At 39.4% G+C, this 16,155-nt stretch overlaps 1 protein-coding gene across 2 annotated transcripts; it reads right to left on the bottom strand.

The window, feature by feature from the left end:
- Positions 1–1,422: 1,422 nt before the first annotated feature.
- LOC131330754 (uncharacterized) lies at positions 1,423–15,016 on the bottom strand. Of its 2 annotated transcripts, none has more exons than XM_058364449.1 (3): positions 13,707–15,016; positions 6,122–6,808; positions 1,423–2,445 (listed from the first exon to the last, which is right to left on the bottom strand). In XM_058364449.1, the coding sequence occupies exons 1-3, from the start codon at positions 14,895–14,897 to the stop codon at positions 1,864–1,866; spliced, it is 2,460 nt and encodes an 819-aa protein (XP_058220432.1). In that variant the 5' UTR covers positions 14,898–15,016; the 3' UTR covers positions 1,423–1,863. The 2 variants fall into 2 exon arrangements, with proteins under 2 accessions (XP_058220432.1, XP_058220431.1); XM_058364448.1 differs by having other exon boundaries at positions 6,122–6,826; positions 13,707–14,975.
- Between the last annotated feature and the right edge of the window lie 1,139 nt (positions 15,017–16,155).

The following is a 16,155-nucleotide window of genomic DNA, read 5'->3' as shown; positions in this document are numbered from 1 at the left end:
TAACATCTGCCCTTAATTTTATTTTTTTGGGTCCAGTTTGGCTGACAGATGTTATCAATTGGACCAATTTGGTACGAAACTCAAACGTGAAGGTCAAAAGAGTTACAATTGATACTTAAAGGATGAAAATAAGACTCGAGTAAAATTAGGAGGACCATTTCTATAAATTTCTCAAAAAAAAAATTGTAAGAAGAATCATCAATTTCTACAAGTAACAATTTTCCTTAGCAGTGGTAGATGAGTTATGAACTAATATACTACTCATTCTGTCCCAATTTATTTGTTCAATCTTGAATTTTCAACTTATTAAGAAAACCAAATTTGACCCATTGATTTGGAAATTTAAGTAATCTGATCCATTGATTTTGAAATTGAACAGTCAATTTGGGACATGTAAAAGTCAAAAAGGGGACAAATAAATCGGGACAGAGGGAGTAATATGAGTAGTTTCTACTCTTTGTTTTTTGTTTTCGTATAATTCAATTCCTTGTCCGATTTTTACATACGAAAAATAAATTACATGTGTTGTAAATATTTGACCGTACTGCAACTAAATCCTAGGTCTGTCTCGCTGGGAGGTAGTCTCTCTCGCTCTATCTATATTGGGAATGGAAAATGGGAGAGGTCGGTGAGACTAAATTGGGGTTGTGGCAAAAAAGTTTTTACAGAACATAACTGAGCCTATGCAGGTTCGGAAAAAATATTTAAGGTTGGAATGAAACCGAACCTAAAAATTAGGAATGGCCTCTAATTTTCTATTGATAAAAAAATGACTCAAAGGCGATAATTTTTGAATAAGACAAAAAATATACCCTTAATTCATAAAAGTTACTAGGCCAAAACACACCTTAATTTAAACTCACATCATCGTACTTTTAGACTTAAATATAAGTAATTAACCCCAACAACCTTTCTGAACTAGACAATTTGCGCAAACTTTTTTTGTGAATCATTGTTAGTATTTCCCTTCTCTTCTCTTTTCAAACACAGCACTCTAACAAAATTATATATTGTGCATAATAAAATTATTTACACCTATTTGAGTTATGACAATCATGAAATGGTTAGTGAATTGATTTTAGAGTCGAGTTAGTAGGTAGGATGTTTTGTCAGTATTATTTTCCATGTATTGAAGACCAATATGGGGAGAGTGTTCAAGCACGATAGATCCTCGGTACCGAAATTCTCTGTACCTCTATACTTATGTATTTTGGATCGTTACTTATGTATTTTGGATAATTAAATTGCGTGAAATTTTTTTCCCCAAAAATTTATGTGATCCAATGCCCGACAATGCTTTTTAGTACAGAGATACAGAGAATTTCGTATACGAAGGATCACCCTTCGTGCTCAAGAAGATCTTAATGCATGCACTAAAAACAAGTCGACTTTTCACTTTCTTGCAAGAATCACGTAGAAGTATTTTTCGTACGAAGCAACTTTAAATCAATAAATTCCACGGGGGATGAAAATCCAGTAAACAATCAAAAATTGTTTATCATTACATACACTTAACTACTTAAGCACTACAGATGAAACACCTAGTTCAAGTCAAGCCACATAATGTCAGATTTTCGATCGAATTACTGAATCTCTCGGGCAATTTTGAATTCAATAAAGCTCCACTTTAGGCTCCATCCATGTTGGGAAAAAATCGAACAGGGAAGCGGTTTCTCATGTAAAAGACTTTACCACAAAACTTGCTTTATTTTAAATTTTTATTTTACAGGGTTCGTTGACATTAGAAGTTCAGCTTCGTACTTGGGACGATGCTTCTCAAGTGGCTTCTACTCACCACAGAATTTAAGGAAGATGACTGAAAACTCGAAAATGTAAGCCAATTTCCCATAAGCGTGGTAACCACTATGTAGGTGTATAAGCAGATGCTACCAATTCTGCCAACTGCTTACCGCCAAGGCTGGATACAAGTTCCATGGAGATGTACTGTTTTGGTAGATCAGCAAACTCTTCTTCCTTGAATTCGTAAATTGGCTGAAGTTTCCTCGCTTCAGATTCTGAAGCTTCTGCCTCTGTAAGTAGAATGTCAGCTTCTTTAGGATCACCTAATTCCAGAGCAGCTGATCTTTCAGCTTTGGCAGTGCCAGCGATTAGAATTAGTCTCTGGAATCTAGCCATTGCCACCTCTTTTTCCTTGGTTGAAATCTGTCCGTCTATTTCTTGCAGCCTGTTAACAGTGTGACAAATCTCTTCCTCAAGCTTCCGAAGCTCGAGGACAGCCCCCGCCATTTTTGTCTGTAGGCTTTCTTTTTCAACACTTAGCGTCTTGCATTCAGTAGCTATCCGTGCTGCTTCCTTGAAATTTCTAGCAGCAGCAGCAACTTTCTTTTCTGCTTCCAGCTCTGGCACTCTTTTGTCTGTAAAGACAAGTCTCTGCTTCAAGGATTCAATTTCCTGCTGGAGGCTTGATTTGGTTGAAGATAATTCCTGAGAGAGAGATGAGTAATTGGCATGCCCTATCATTGGTGTGTGAAGTGAACAATCCATAGTGCCATCTCTATTGGCCATATTATTACTGCAAGAAGTACATATGCTGCCTGATTGGTGAGGTCTTTAATTTCGAGCCCATTCGGGCCTTTGTCCCAGTAGCTTATAATGTTGCGTACTCTTTTATTGCACAATACTCAAGTTGTGCGGTGTCTATAGGTCCCTGGTAATAGGGCTGTACTCATTTTGCAGGTAGGAGGGTAGGATCTAAGAACCCACAGCTTGCACGGTGAGGATTTAACAAAGTAAGGAAGAGTTTTCGCTGCCTAAAGCTTCAGTAGCGAAGAAGAGATGAGCAGGGGGGAAGAAGCCTCAGTACCTAAAGGGACTAAGTTAACTTTACCGTGTCATCCATAAGTTGAAATGTATATCACTCCGACACTCATTCACGGGTATCAACTGGGCATACTACATTTTTTAATAAGTTTAAGAACTCACAACTTCAGTGGGCAAGGAGAGCTGGAAGTTCTAAGGAAAAGGAAAGGCTCGCTTCTTAGATAGGAAGGCTCAATGAGAAGTTGCTAAACGCTGGGAAAAGGACCCAAGGATAAGTGATAACTGGTTCATTTTAACAGAATAGAGAATGAGTGTGGAGGCTTTATCAAGGCTGATGAAGCGACAAAGGAAAGTAGATATTTGCGTTGGAGTGGGGGCGCGGCGGTTTGAGATGCAGATATGGAGGACGCGTTGTAGAGTACCTTTTGCCTTTGATAGGCTAAGTAGAGGGACGGCCAATGTGTTCATCACACCTCTTATATTCGTGAAACTTTAATATTTCGAAGGGAATGACTGATGATTCTTAAAAGCATGTACTTATTCCATTACTTGGGTAGTACTTTACTTTTACTATCTCCAGATTCCTCTAATTTATGCTTACTTATCAATCAATGGATTAATTCTTTCTTTGCAAGAAAAAACAAGTGATGTAGGAGTCGGGGTTGGATCAAATATAATAGGATGAGTACACTCCTTGCATAGTTGATTGTTGTATGCCTTATCTTTAAGGCATCATTGCTTTTTCTAACTTTTTGTTTATTCGCCCTTCTCGTATGAACAGGTCATGAGAGTTTTCGTACATAGGGCTTGAAGGAAAGCACTAGCAATCTGTATCATAAGATTGAAAGCGGGCATTAAGCGGCTGAAGGCAGCAAGCACCATCCACTCGCTGGAACGAGCCCCTGAGATGCTTTTCTATGAAACAACTATCCCTTAAAAAAGTCAAAGCCCTTCAAATACTTACAAATGAATTAAAAGTGGGAATAAGGGGGCAAAATGGGAGAATTCCTGCTTTTTAATCAATATCAATACATTAATAGCATGACCCCTTAAATAGTTGAACTCCCAAAAAGGACTAACATGCGGAGCGGAGGGAGTAGTACACCACGGAGTAACTTTACTATGAGCACTAATATAACTGCATGGCTCATCACTTTTTCTAATAATGTTCTTCCAGATCCTTTGGTCGGCTTCATAGTGGTGAGTTATAAGCTGCTCCTCCTTTGAATTGGAGATTTTTATTTCCCCCCCTAATTTTCTAATGAGAGCCATGGAATGCTTAGTATGTAAAGACAGTAAGGTTATACCTGGAGAGCGTTCGGTGTCACATCATAGGCCTATACTTCCCAGACATTCACTTGGAAGGTTAATAGAGAATGACAAAAGAAAATTGAAACCCATGAACCAGATGGTGGAGTCTACGAGAGGAGAACTCGAAGTTTTTAAAAGACAAGATTTTAAAAGAAGCAAGATGGGATTTGGAAGACGTAAGTAGAAAAAGTGGAATGCGATGACGGGTTGCATAGGAAGAATATTACCAGAAGTCCTTGAAGAGTCGAAACGAAGAAGCCCCACCTCAAAAGACACACAGGCCATAGTAAAAGCTAAAAAAGTGTATTTTAAAAAGTGGCAGAAGGTTAAAATAGCGGATAAGCAAAGTTGCAATCTATCTGATAAGGAAGCTCATCTTTTTTGAAAATACATACACATTGTAGGGCTCAGATTGATTTCCACATGAAACAATGGTCATGATTGGGTTCTACTAAAGTGCTCAACGGCTCAGATTGAACAAGCTACAAACCCATGGTTTTTTGAGAAGCTGTGGGAAAGAGTCATTGAGTATCGCCTAAGAATGATGACAACGGTATCAGAGAATCGGTTTGTTTTTATGCCTCGTAGATCAACAATGGAAACAACCTACTTGTTAAGGAGATTTTTTGAGAAGTGTAGAGAGAAAAAGATGGACCTCCACTCATTTTTCGTTGACTCAGAAAAAGCATATTATGTTAAAAAAAAAAAGAAGGGCATATGATAGATGCCTATAAAAGTTATGTGGTGGGTCTTGGAGATGAAAGTGTAAGAAAAGGGCATATTGATGCGGTTAATGACAGATACGAAGGTGTTGTCACTACTATTAAATCCTTAATAGGGGAAACAAGTGAATTCCAAATTTCATTAGTATAACACCAAGGATTCCCTTTGAGCCCTTACCTTTTTCCTTAGTTATGGATAAATTGACTAGACATATGTCCGATCCTATCCCATTCTGCATGTTGTTTGTGGATGATATTATCTTAGTTGAAACTCCGAGAGGTGTTAATGTCAAATTTAAAACTCAGTGAGAAACACTGGAGTGAAATGGATTTAGGATCATTTGGAGTAAATGGAGTACATAGAATGTAAGTTTCGTGGTAGTCAAAGTGTGGGAATTTTTGTTATTCTAGAAGTAGATTTTGAATTTTTTAAGCTTTAGAAATACTATGATTATGTATTCAAGTTGAATTTATATTCAGATTTCATTAGGATTCCCGGTGTACAAGAATAAGGATTTTATTTTAGGAAATTTCTTTCCTTTAATGCTGCTTGTTTTGGCATGATTTTATTAGCTTGTGCGCAAGGTGTTTATCTTTTTCTTGTGGATTCAAGAGCCCATTTGTTAGAATCTAACTCATTCCTCTACTAAAACAAAATTTAGTTGTTCTTCCGCTACAACGCTCCGTCATAGTGTTGACTGAGTGTCCCTCCAAAATGAAGACTTACCAAGAAGCAAGTGCTTCAAATATGTTTGCTCAATTGTAGTTAAATATTGGGAGATTGCGGATGATGTGGCACATAGAGTACAAGATGAATGAATCAACTCAATCAAGTAGCAGAGTGCTCAATCAATCAACTCAATCAAGCTAAATATTGGGGTGTGTGTGTGTCAAATTTGTTAACTTGTAACCAATACACATCTTGCAAAGTGCAAACCTCTTGAACCCAGATTATTGGGGATTGTCCACTTATTCGAGCAATAAGATAACCTATCCCACAAAATCAATAAAGAACTGTACCCACGGTTAACTTTTATGTCCATCCAACACCATTGGACCCGGATAATGTAACGACATGAACAAAGATCAACCTTAACGAGAAATGAGAACATGAGCACTTACTAAGTGGAGGAAATAAGCATTTCATATTGTAAAGAGACATCAAAAGGAAGAGAGATGAAAAGGACCGAAGAGACGGATATTATCAAGTTATGCAAATGTTGAAAGAAACGGATAGAAGGTCAAGTTATGCAAATGTTGGAAGAAACGGATAGAAGGTCATTACAAGGTTGGGAAGAAAAACCAACCTGAAGAGAAGCTCTTGCGGCTGAAATCTCTTGTCTGAGCATTTGAACATCTTCCGAAAGTTTGTCCTCAGTCTTGGCAAGCCTCAGTTTATCTTCCCTGGAGTTCAAAATCAACAGAACTAGATTCTTTCGATGCTCAACAGCTTCCTGGTACATATTTGATTCATCTGCAGAGATCTGGGCAAGTTCATGAAGCCTAATGCCCCTCTCTTTCTCCTGAGAAAGGAAAAAATCAATTTCCTTCTTTTTTCTAGCTAAAGCTTCATTATCCTGCTCCATCTGAGAAAGGCCTGATTGCAGGTTATCATACTTCATATCCACCCTTGACTGCACCTCCTGAAAGCTACAGATCACATCAGAAATCCTTTTTTCAACCATTTCAACCTTGTAATCAGTTTCTGCTATCTCCATTTCCTTCTTTTTCACTAAAGCAAGTAGTTTCTCCAATTCCTCCTTCAACATTTCTTTTCTCTTACAAAGAAGTGCTCTTTCTCTCTTATCATCCTCAACTGAATGTTCAATGGAATCACTCAACACCAATCGCGCAGCACTTACTAAGTGTGCTTCAATATCCAGTTCCATCTTCTTCAACTCTAAATCTTCGGTAAGTGAAAACCATCTGTCCAGCTCTTTTTCAGATGCTACCTGTGCGTTTTTTTGGACTAGGTCCACGTCATTTGCAGTATCCTGGGGAAAGGGCATAAACTAAGGAAGTTCAAATTGTAGTCAATTGAAGTGTGAAATACTAACAATAAACAAGAGCCCCAAATGTGTAAAGCTACCCGAGGAATGGCCTAATGGTAATAAACGGACTTCAACCTGAGAATAAATTGATGTCAAAATAGAAAGTGCGCCAAGTAAAAGGTTTTGGTTGACAGTTATGTGAAGTGAGTGCATATTTCACCAGATAAATTTTCCCTTACTTTCTATATGCAAAGCATGGTTCAAGTTTATTAGATCTGAATCGTAAGTGGTGCAAAGCATGGGTTATTAGGCTATGCAAAGCATGGCCCTGGTTTATTTGTCTGAAAGATCAGTTGATTCCTATCTTTAGAACAAGTCACTAAAAACATTTGTAACTCCTGTTTTGAGATATTTACGAGAACTGTCCCATGTGTTACGAGACAATACGACTTAAGGACAAAACCAATTGTTTTTAACATTTTGATGGTTTCAACAAAAACAAAGTCCCTGCTTCACTGTCACTGCATTCCATAGTTTCGTTTTAATAAGAAAAAAATGGTCTCCTCTTAGCTTGTACTAAATTATACATGGAAGAATGATACTGATCTTGAACTAGTTCCAAAATTTTGAGAAGATGAGCTAAAATTCTGCTTGTAAATCAAATTCTCAGATTTTGTTGTAAATTAGCAGCTGTGATAATTAGTCCCCCAAACCTGCAGTAAACTTGGGTGAATGGTACCTTCAATAGCAACTGTGGTGGGTCTTGGGTATGGAGAATTTATAGAGCTAAGGTTCTAAGGGGGAGAAGGAGGTTTCTCGAGTTGGGAGATGAATAAGTGAGAACCGTGATAAATAGGGTTGGATTTTGAAATTGGCAGCCTGCTAGATTTTGAGGCTATTTAAGGGTCTAAACGGTGGGCAGTTTACGACTTAATGGTTAAATTGAAATCCAATAGGTAGGTGAACGGATTTGATGGGCTATGAGGACAATTTTCAGGGGCAATGATAAGTGGCACAAGAACAGTACTCTTAGGTCCGTTTGTTTGATGTGACTAATAATGAAGGGATGTAGAATCTTAAAGGATATGTGTATCCCTCACTTTGTGACACCTGATATTTGCTCCCCTTGACGTAGAGTTGCTTTCTCCATAACCATGCATCCAATCACAAATCAACACGTGGTTAGATACAAGAATGTTTAATGCGCTAGAAACTATATTCGAACGCTACAATGAGGATATTTTGAGTAAAAGATGATGTTTGGAGAATCATGATGATTATTGGCATGTTTAGCTTTTAGCCTTAAAATCAAATCTTGAAGGTAAATATGAACAAAACAAGTGACTTTATGTTGCTAGGTGTCAAAACCAAGTAAATAACAAAGGTTAGTAGGGATGACAATCTCAACCGAACCGTAACCGTTTTTTTTTCCCAAACCATAACCAAAATTTTCCCCGCGGGTGCGGATATGGTGGAGGACGGTAGATAACCAAACGGGTTCAGTTCGCTTGTGGTTCAGCTGATAACTGAACCCTTACCTGAACCGATCTGAACCGAAACAGTTAAATTACAAAAACACCCCTTTATAATATACCAGTTTAGGGTTTGATCTTCCTCATTCAGTGATTTGGTCCCTCCACTCGTCCTGTTTCCACTTTCCAGAGAGTGGCAATGCCGATCCCAATTTGAGGTCTCTCTCTCTCTCTCTCTCTCTCTCTCTCTCTCTCTGTTTGTCTCCCTCTATCTCTTGACTCTGTTTTGCAGGCTATATCGATTTGAAGCAGTCCGCAGTCGACATTCTCCAAGGCCGATTTGAAGCAGTCTCTCTCTTTGTGGCCGATTTGAGATCTGTGTAGCAAATAGTATTGTCCTTTGATGGATTTGATGCGTGAGTTTTGTTTGCACTGTTTTGGGTAATTATATTGGTATAAGCACGCGTATTTTCAAGGTTGTATTTTGGGAAGGGAAGGGATGAGATTGTATTTTGCCTTAGTTATGGATGAATTGACCAGACAATTTCAAAAGGATATCCCATGGTGTATGATGTTTGCAGATGACATTGTCCTCGTAGATGAAACCGCTAGAGGTGTTAATACGAAACTAGAAATTTGGAGAGAAGCAATAGAGTCAAAGGGTTTTCGGATAAGTAAGAGTAAAACTGAGTATATGATGTGCAAGTTTAGTGGTACCAGCAGTGCGCATGAAGAAAGAGTAATGATCCAAGATCAGGAGATACCAAAGAGTGATCATTTTAGGTACTTAGGCTCAATTATTAGTAGAGAAGGAGAGTTTGCCGATGATGTGACCCATAGGACCCAAGTGGGGTGGCTTAAGTGGAGAAGCGCTACTGGTGTACTATGTGACAAAAGAGTACCCACAAAATTGAAGGGAAGTACCCACAAAATTGAAGGGAAATTCTATAGAACTGTCATCTGACCAGCGATGCTTTATGGGATAGAATGTTGGCCTATTAAAAAACAAGTGAGCAAGATGAGTGTAGCGGAAATGAGAATATTGAGGTGGATGTATTGTTAGACTAGACGAGATAGGATTAGAAATGAAACAGTTCGTGAGATGGTAGATGTAGCACCTATAGAGAAGAAGTTAAGGGAAAATAGGCTAAGGTGGTTTGGCCATGTTTTCATAGACCAGGAGATGCAGTAGTTAAAAGAGCGGATAGGATAGCTTCGGGTAGCAATGCTACGGGGAGGGGAAGACCTAAATTGACACTAGATGATGTGATGCACAAAGATATGAGTATAATGGGTTTGTGTGAACAAGTGGCCCTTGACAGAGTTCAATGGAGAAAAAAGATTCATGCAGCCGACCCCAAGTGATTGGGACATAAGGCTTAATTTGGTTTGGTTTGGTTATTGATCAAGTCTATAAAAAGAATTTCACCCGTAAGCTTGTTGTAGACAACCGATTAAAAAATAGAGTTGGAAGATGATGCACAGAGGCTTGTTGAAAAGGAATAAACGCGCAACAAGGACAATCACGAACAAGTATGAACTAGAGGTACTTCCTCTACGAACACACAATATTGAGAAAACTTCTCAAATTTTCATTAATCAAATCATAAAACAACTCTCTTAGCCCTAAGGCTTACAACTTTATTTATACTAATAGAATTCCTAAACCTAGCATTCTTAAAATCTAAAAAGGAAAATAAAATCAATCCTAATTTTTCTTGACCAAGAAACCTATACAAAATAGGAATGCAAGATCAAATCAAATTAGGAAAACTAAATACTTACAAAAAAATCCTTGACTAAAATAAAACATTCCTTCTAAAATGCTAAACTTTTTTTTTTTGATAAGTAAATAATTATATTAGAGATAAGGCATTAAAGGAATACCACCCGTATAGAAAAGAAGGCCACAGAACAAAAAGGCCCTATACATTGCCACCGGAATGGAAAAGCTAAAACTAGTCTAAAAATTGGTCAAGAGATGGAAAACAATCTCCCTTGTCCCAACTGTACAAGCTATTCACCAAGAAAGATTTTATCCTAGCTAGAGGTTTTTCCACCCCATCAAAAACTCTCGAATTTCTCTCGCGCCATAAGACCCACATCAAACAAAGCAGGATCATGGCCCACAAATTCTTCCTTCTCCTACCCAAACTAGCACCCCTCCAAGCAATAAGAAGTTCCATGACATTTCTCGACACAATCCATTGCATCCCAAACCAAGAAAGCACCAAAGTCTCACACCCGACCCGACAATGAATGAGCAGATGATCAACCGTCTCCGTATCCCGTTTACACATACAACACTAATTGACAATAATTTTCCACCTTCTAATTAAATTGTCAATCGTAAGAATTTTGCCTTGGGCTGCACACCACAAAAAAAAACTCACCTTCAACAGCGCCTTAGTTTTCCAAATCGCCCGCCACGGAAAAGAAGAATCACCACCCCCACTTAGCACTTGGTAAAATGATTTCACCTGGAAGGAGCCTAATTTAGATAGAACCCAGAGCAGCTCATCGCCCCCTTCTCCTATCCCATGGATACTATATACAGTAGCAAGCAAGACCATCAACTCCTCCTCCCAATCTTGCACATCCCTATGGAGACGAATATCCCATACTATCGCTCCCTCATATAGGTGAAAACATGCAGAAACGGGAGTATCTCTGTCACTAGCCAATGAATAGATACTTGGAAAAGCATCTTGAAAGCTCACATCTCCGCACCACACACGCTTCCAGAACTTCACCCTTCTCCCGTCTCCAACCGCCAAACGAATATTCTTAGCAAAAACATCCCACCATTCATAATACCTTTCCACAGCTCCACCCCATAAGGCACGCTAGTATTACGAGAGGACCAATCTCCCCATCCGCATCCATACTTAGCTACCGCAACCTTTCTCCACCATTTTTCCCTTTCACATGCAAATCTCCACAGCCACTTACCCAATAGAGCTTGATTAAACAACTTCAATCTCTTCACTCCCAAACCACCCCTTCTGATAGGAGTACAAACTGTATCACAGTCCGTTAAATGATATTTGAACTCATCCCCCACGCCACCCATAGAAAGTTCCTTTGAATTTTCTCAAGCCTCCTTGTTACTGAAACCGGAATAGCAAAAGGGACATGAAATACGTAGGCAAACTAGAAAGCGTACTTTTGATTATGGTCAATCTTCCTTTAGGGATGTATGGACACTTCCAACTCGCTAATCTTTTCTGAAATCTTTCCACAATAGAATCCCAAACAGGCTTTGATTTGAAGGAGACTCCCAACGGCAAACCCAAATACACTGCCGGGAGCGAGTTGACCTTACATCCCAAAAGCTGAGTAAGAGCACCAATATCATCAACTTGCCCAACAGGAATCATTTCCGACTTTTCCAAATTTACCTTGAGGCCAGACACAGCCTCGAAACACAATAGCACGCAACGAAGGTATCCCACCTGAGTCAGATCCACATCACAAAACAAAAGAGTATCATTTGCATGGAGAATATGAGACACCAATACACCCTGACCATCCACCCTACCCACCTCAAAACCCCTTAGGAAGCCACCTAACACTGCTTTCCCAATCAACAAACTCAATAATAAATTAAGATTCCTATATTCCTTGAATAATCAAAATATCGGCTTGCATCTGAAGAACAGTTCAACACTGTAAATTTCTAGGCAAATACAGACAGATCGTGACAATGGCTCTTAGAAAGAAGGGTTCTAGGGTGGGTATTTCCTGATGTCAAAGTCATGCCTATTCGTTCTCTAGGATTTTGAGTAGATTTTGTTTTTCACATATTTCACATTTTCGAATTATAATATTCAGGGTGTGTTTGAGAGCAAATTATGATTTTATGTTAGTAAGTTTGGATTGTGGATACAATGTTGTTTTATAATGAGAATTTGTAAAACTATTTGGATAAGAACATAAGAATTTGCCGGTGTTTTCTTAGGATTAATCATGTCTGAATCACCTGTCAGTTCAAGTGCTCAGTCAACAAATCCAATTGATGGTTCTGGACCATCACAACCAAGTGGTTGCCGCTTACCATCATCATCCCCCCTCGATAACCATCCAAGTAAAAATGCTAGTGATGAAGTTGTATTAGATCAAGTTTCCGGTGTAAATGAGGGTGGAAAAAAAGTTAAGGAGTCCTTTTTAGGCTCACTATAATAGGGTGGAAATTAACGGGGTTTACAAGGCCGTGTGCAAGTATTGTGGAACAATTTTTTTGGAAAAATAAAGAATGGAACTTCGCACTTGCAACATCACTATATTTGGAAACACCAAAAGAAGAATAACATGAGGCAACAAGTTCTAACAAACAATTTCATGAACAAAGACCGTCCTCCGCAACTAACTTCATATAGTTTTGCTAACGGTACGGCATGGAAGTAGCCATAGTGTTAGGTTTATGATCAATAGTCACAGTGAAGTAGTAGTGGCCATATAGTCTTCATTCTTAGGTTTTGTGTTTCATGTATCGACCTCCATTGGTGGAGGATCGATAGTAAGTTTTTCCTTTGTAAGTTGCAGTTTCTACTGTAATTTATCCATTTCAATAAAGAAGTTATGAATTAGTTCTTGCTTGGGGTGTTCAAATTTTCAGCACTCAAAAAGGAGGTGTTCAAATTTTCAGCATTTGAACAGGAAAATCCTTCTCATTGAGGTATTAGAACTGCCAGCACAATTGCCTGAGAGTTAGGCCTCAATAGTTTATCTCAGATTCATAATAACAAGCCGTTTCTTGCATGCTTATTTACAAATTAAGTTGGTCCATGAAAGTAAAACAACAAAACAATGGTCCAATCTGATGCTCAAATCTGGTCAAACAAAAAGGCCCTAACAACGGTCTCAATTCTCACAAGTCGTCTTTTTGTAATCAAGAAGATTGCAAAGATAATCATGCACTAAAGACTCTACTACTCCTACTGAGACTAGGATTCAAACTTTGAAACTAAGATCACATTGTCCAGCAGTAATTTGAAATCACCAACATACACCTAAATACTAAACCTATTGTCAGTACTAAAACCTATTCTTGGCAATTATTTGGAATTCATGTTCAGCAATGTCATTGAATAACTTATTGCAAAACTTGTTTCTTCCTTTCATTGGATTTTGCTAGTAAGTTGTTGGGCAGTGAAATGAACGACAAACTCCTTAGTTTTATGGCTTCAAATTCGAAAGAAAAGATAAAAATTGATTCCAAAGAGTCATCTTGTTTGACATTTTTAACATAACACTTTTGTATTGAGAGTCCTTCCACTTTGTGATTATCATTTTGTTCTAGCTCTTATGGAAAAGCCTAAAAATGAAAAAAAGAAAAGAAAAAAGAAAGCGATTTGTGCATGTAGATAGGTAAATTGAATGGAATAAAACCTAGTAGTCTGCTAACAAATAAGGGATATAGTACCCACCATGGCGAAGGTTTTCAACAATGACGAACATTCCTCTTCAGCATCAATTTGCAACTCCAGAACCTCATGCATCCTAGAATCAACAGCATCACAATCCTCTTCGGCATGCCGGAGGTCAATGGCCAAGCGTTCCTTATCCTTCTCTGCAGAAGCAAGGCTCTCACTAACACTCTCCGCGGTTTCGAAATCTTCAGCCTCGCACGCTGCCTCCAGCTCCTTCTCAAGTTCTCTGTACCTCGTGGATGCAATATTTAGAGTCTCGGCATCTATTCTCCTCCTCCTCCTGGAATCCTTCCGTGCAGCAGAGGCAGAAGCGACTAGCTCCCTAACATGCCTGAGCTTCTGAGAGATCTGAGCCCTAATTTGCTCATACCTCAACTCAATTGCATTTGGAGCGCTGGTTTTCACTTGATCCTTGGATAGACCCGTAGCCGTAGGTTGTGCATCTGCAACTGCACTATCATCCTCATCTCTCGAGGCAACATTAGCTGCGTTATAACGGGAAGGATCCGCTTCTTCGCTAGCACCAGTGTTTTCTGAATAATCGCTCTCCATTTTGGTCGTCGCAGTCAAAGAAAGGGAGGCTTCTTCTAGTTCCAGTTCTTCCTGTTGGTGTTCTTGTCGTCGCTGCTGCGGGGCAGATCTCCCCGATTCGGATTCGTCAGTCAAAGATGACGACGGAAGAGGAGGAGGTGGTTGTGGTGGATCAAACTCCGAAGATCGACCATCTATATGCTGAACATCGGGGAAAAGCGCGTCTCTGCCGTAACCGATCCTCAAACCAGCTCTCTTCTTCTTTCTGGTGGAAATCTGTCGAGACAGTAATGAGGGAGGAACCTCCTCCCTATTACTCGTCGTCGTCGTAGAAGTGCTAGCATCACAAGTCTCAGTCTCAGAATGTGGAGGAAGTTGAAGGATTAATGGGTCTTTGGAGTCAGGATTGACGAGAGCGAGATCAGTGAATAGGTTTTCGTCAAGGGGATGAGATGCAGCCCGTGCAGGCGATGAAGAAGTACTACGACAAGTGCGGGGGGAGAGGGAGACGGGTTGCTGTTGTTCCTGCAGCTTATCATCGCCAGCATCACCACCACCACCACCACCATCACCATCGACCCTCAGGGAAGGGTCAATCAGAACCATCCCTTCGAATAGAGAATCCATTTCATCTCTCTCTCCTTCCTCCGGAGCCATCCTTCTCCTCCTCCGTCGTCCTTTTCATCCAAGTACTTCAACCCGTGGCCGTAAATATAACCCCAAGAAAGGAGACAGACCTGGGTCGCACTAGGCGTCTGCGACCCATACTTTTGATTGGGAGAAATTTCACAAAAAAACACTTGAATTTTAATTAATAATAAAAAGATACATGAATTTACAATTTCATTAACAAATGGGCTTCCAATTATAGCAGATAGAGCTAATGAAAAGCATTAAGCTTCCAATTTTTTTACTTTCTACGTTTAAAAATTATTTTTAATTCTTTTTTTTCAGTAGTAGATAAATATGAAATAAAATTATTTTCTTACTATTTATTAAAAATAACTTTAACCCAATTTTTTACTATTTATAAAAATAACTTTAATCCCTCTTTTTTACTTTCAAATTTTACATTTCCCCCATTACTCTCTCTGCTCTAGCGGGCAACCAAAACTCACTAACAGCACATCTGGATTGAGGGGTGAGAAAAGAAAAGGAAGGGATGTGTTCTCCTTTATTAGTGAGAAAAAGAAAAAGATGGGTGTGATTTCTCACTCTCCCATCCAAATAACAGTAAGAAATTAAATTCTCACAGGCGACTGGTAGAGTTTCGGCGACTCTCTGACAAGCTGAAATTCTCTCTCTATCATCTCCGGCAAACATGGTACTCTTTCTCTCTTCTCCGGCGACGCACAGCCACTCGTCCGATGACGATCCGACGAGAGGGTGGACCACACACTCCCCTTTTTCACGAAATTTCGCCACTTTTGATGAGAAACGAAACTGGGCTTGGGAGGGGTTTTGGTCACCCTCTGTCTCTCACCCTTTCTCGCCGTCTTCCCCTTCCAAACGAGGGAGAGATTGAGCTCTTTCCCCGTTTCTTTTCTTCTCTTGCGAACTCTCGCGCACCAAACGAGCTGTAAGTCCCTCAGGCTTTCATAAAGTCAACCATAACAATTGCATCCATTACCCCATCAGGATTATCTTAAGGTGGAATCCAAAATATCTATCGAGCCAAATTGGGGTGTCTACACCGCACCCTTTTTTTTTCCTACTCACATACAAACTCGCCATATTTTCAGGACGACGCACATTAGGCTGCACTGCATCTTTCTTGCTTGCCTGTTGGCCCTTGGAGTTCGATGGTGAGGGCTAAATGTTGACCACTTGTTTTTCTCCACCTACGACTACAAGCGATAGCTACCAGTCGAATGCTCCCGAAAGAGAAAGGAAGGGGAATATGTAGTTTGTATAA

Source organism: Rhododendron vialii, chromosome 6a (genome assembly GCF_030253575.1).
Source record: "Rhododendron vialii isolate Sample 1 chromosome 6a, ASM3025357v1".
In the NCBI taxonomy this organism is placed as follows: domain Eukaryota; kingdom Viridiplantae; phylum Streptophyta; class Magnoliopsida; order Ericales; family Ericaceae; genus Rhododendron; species Rhododendron vialii.
Note: the sequence above shows the minus strand (reverse complement) of the source record. Positions and strands in the feature narration are given on the sequence as shown.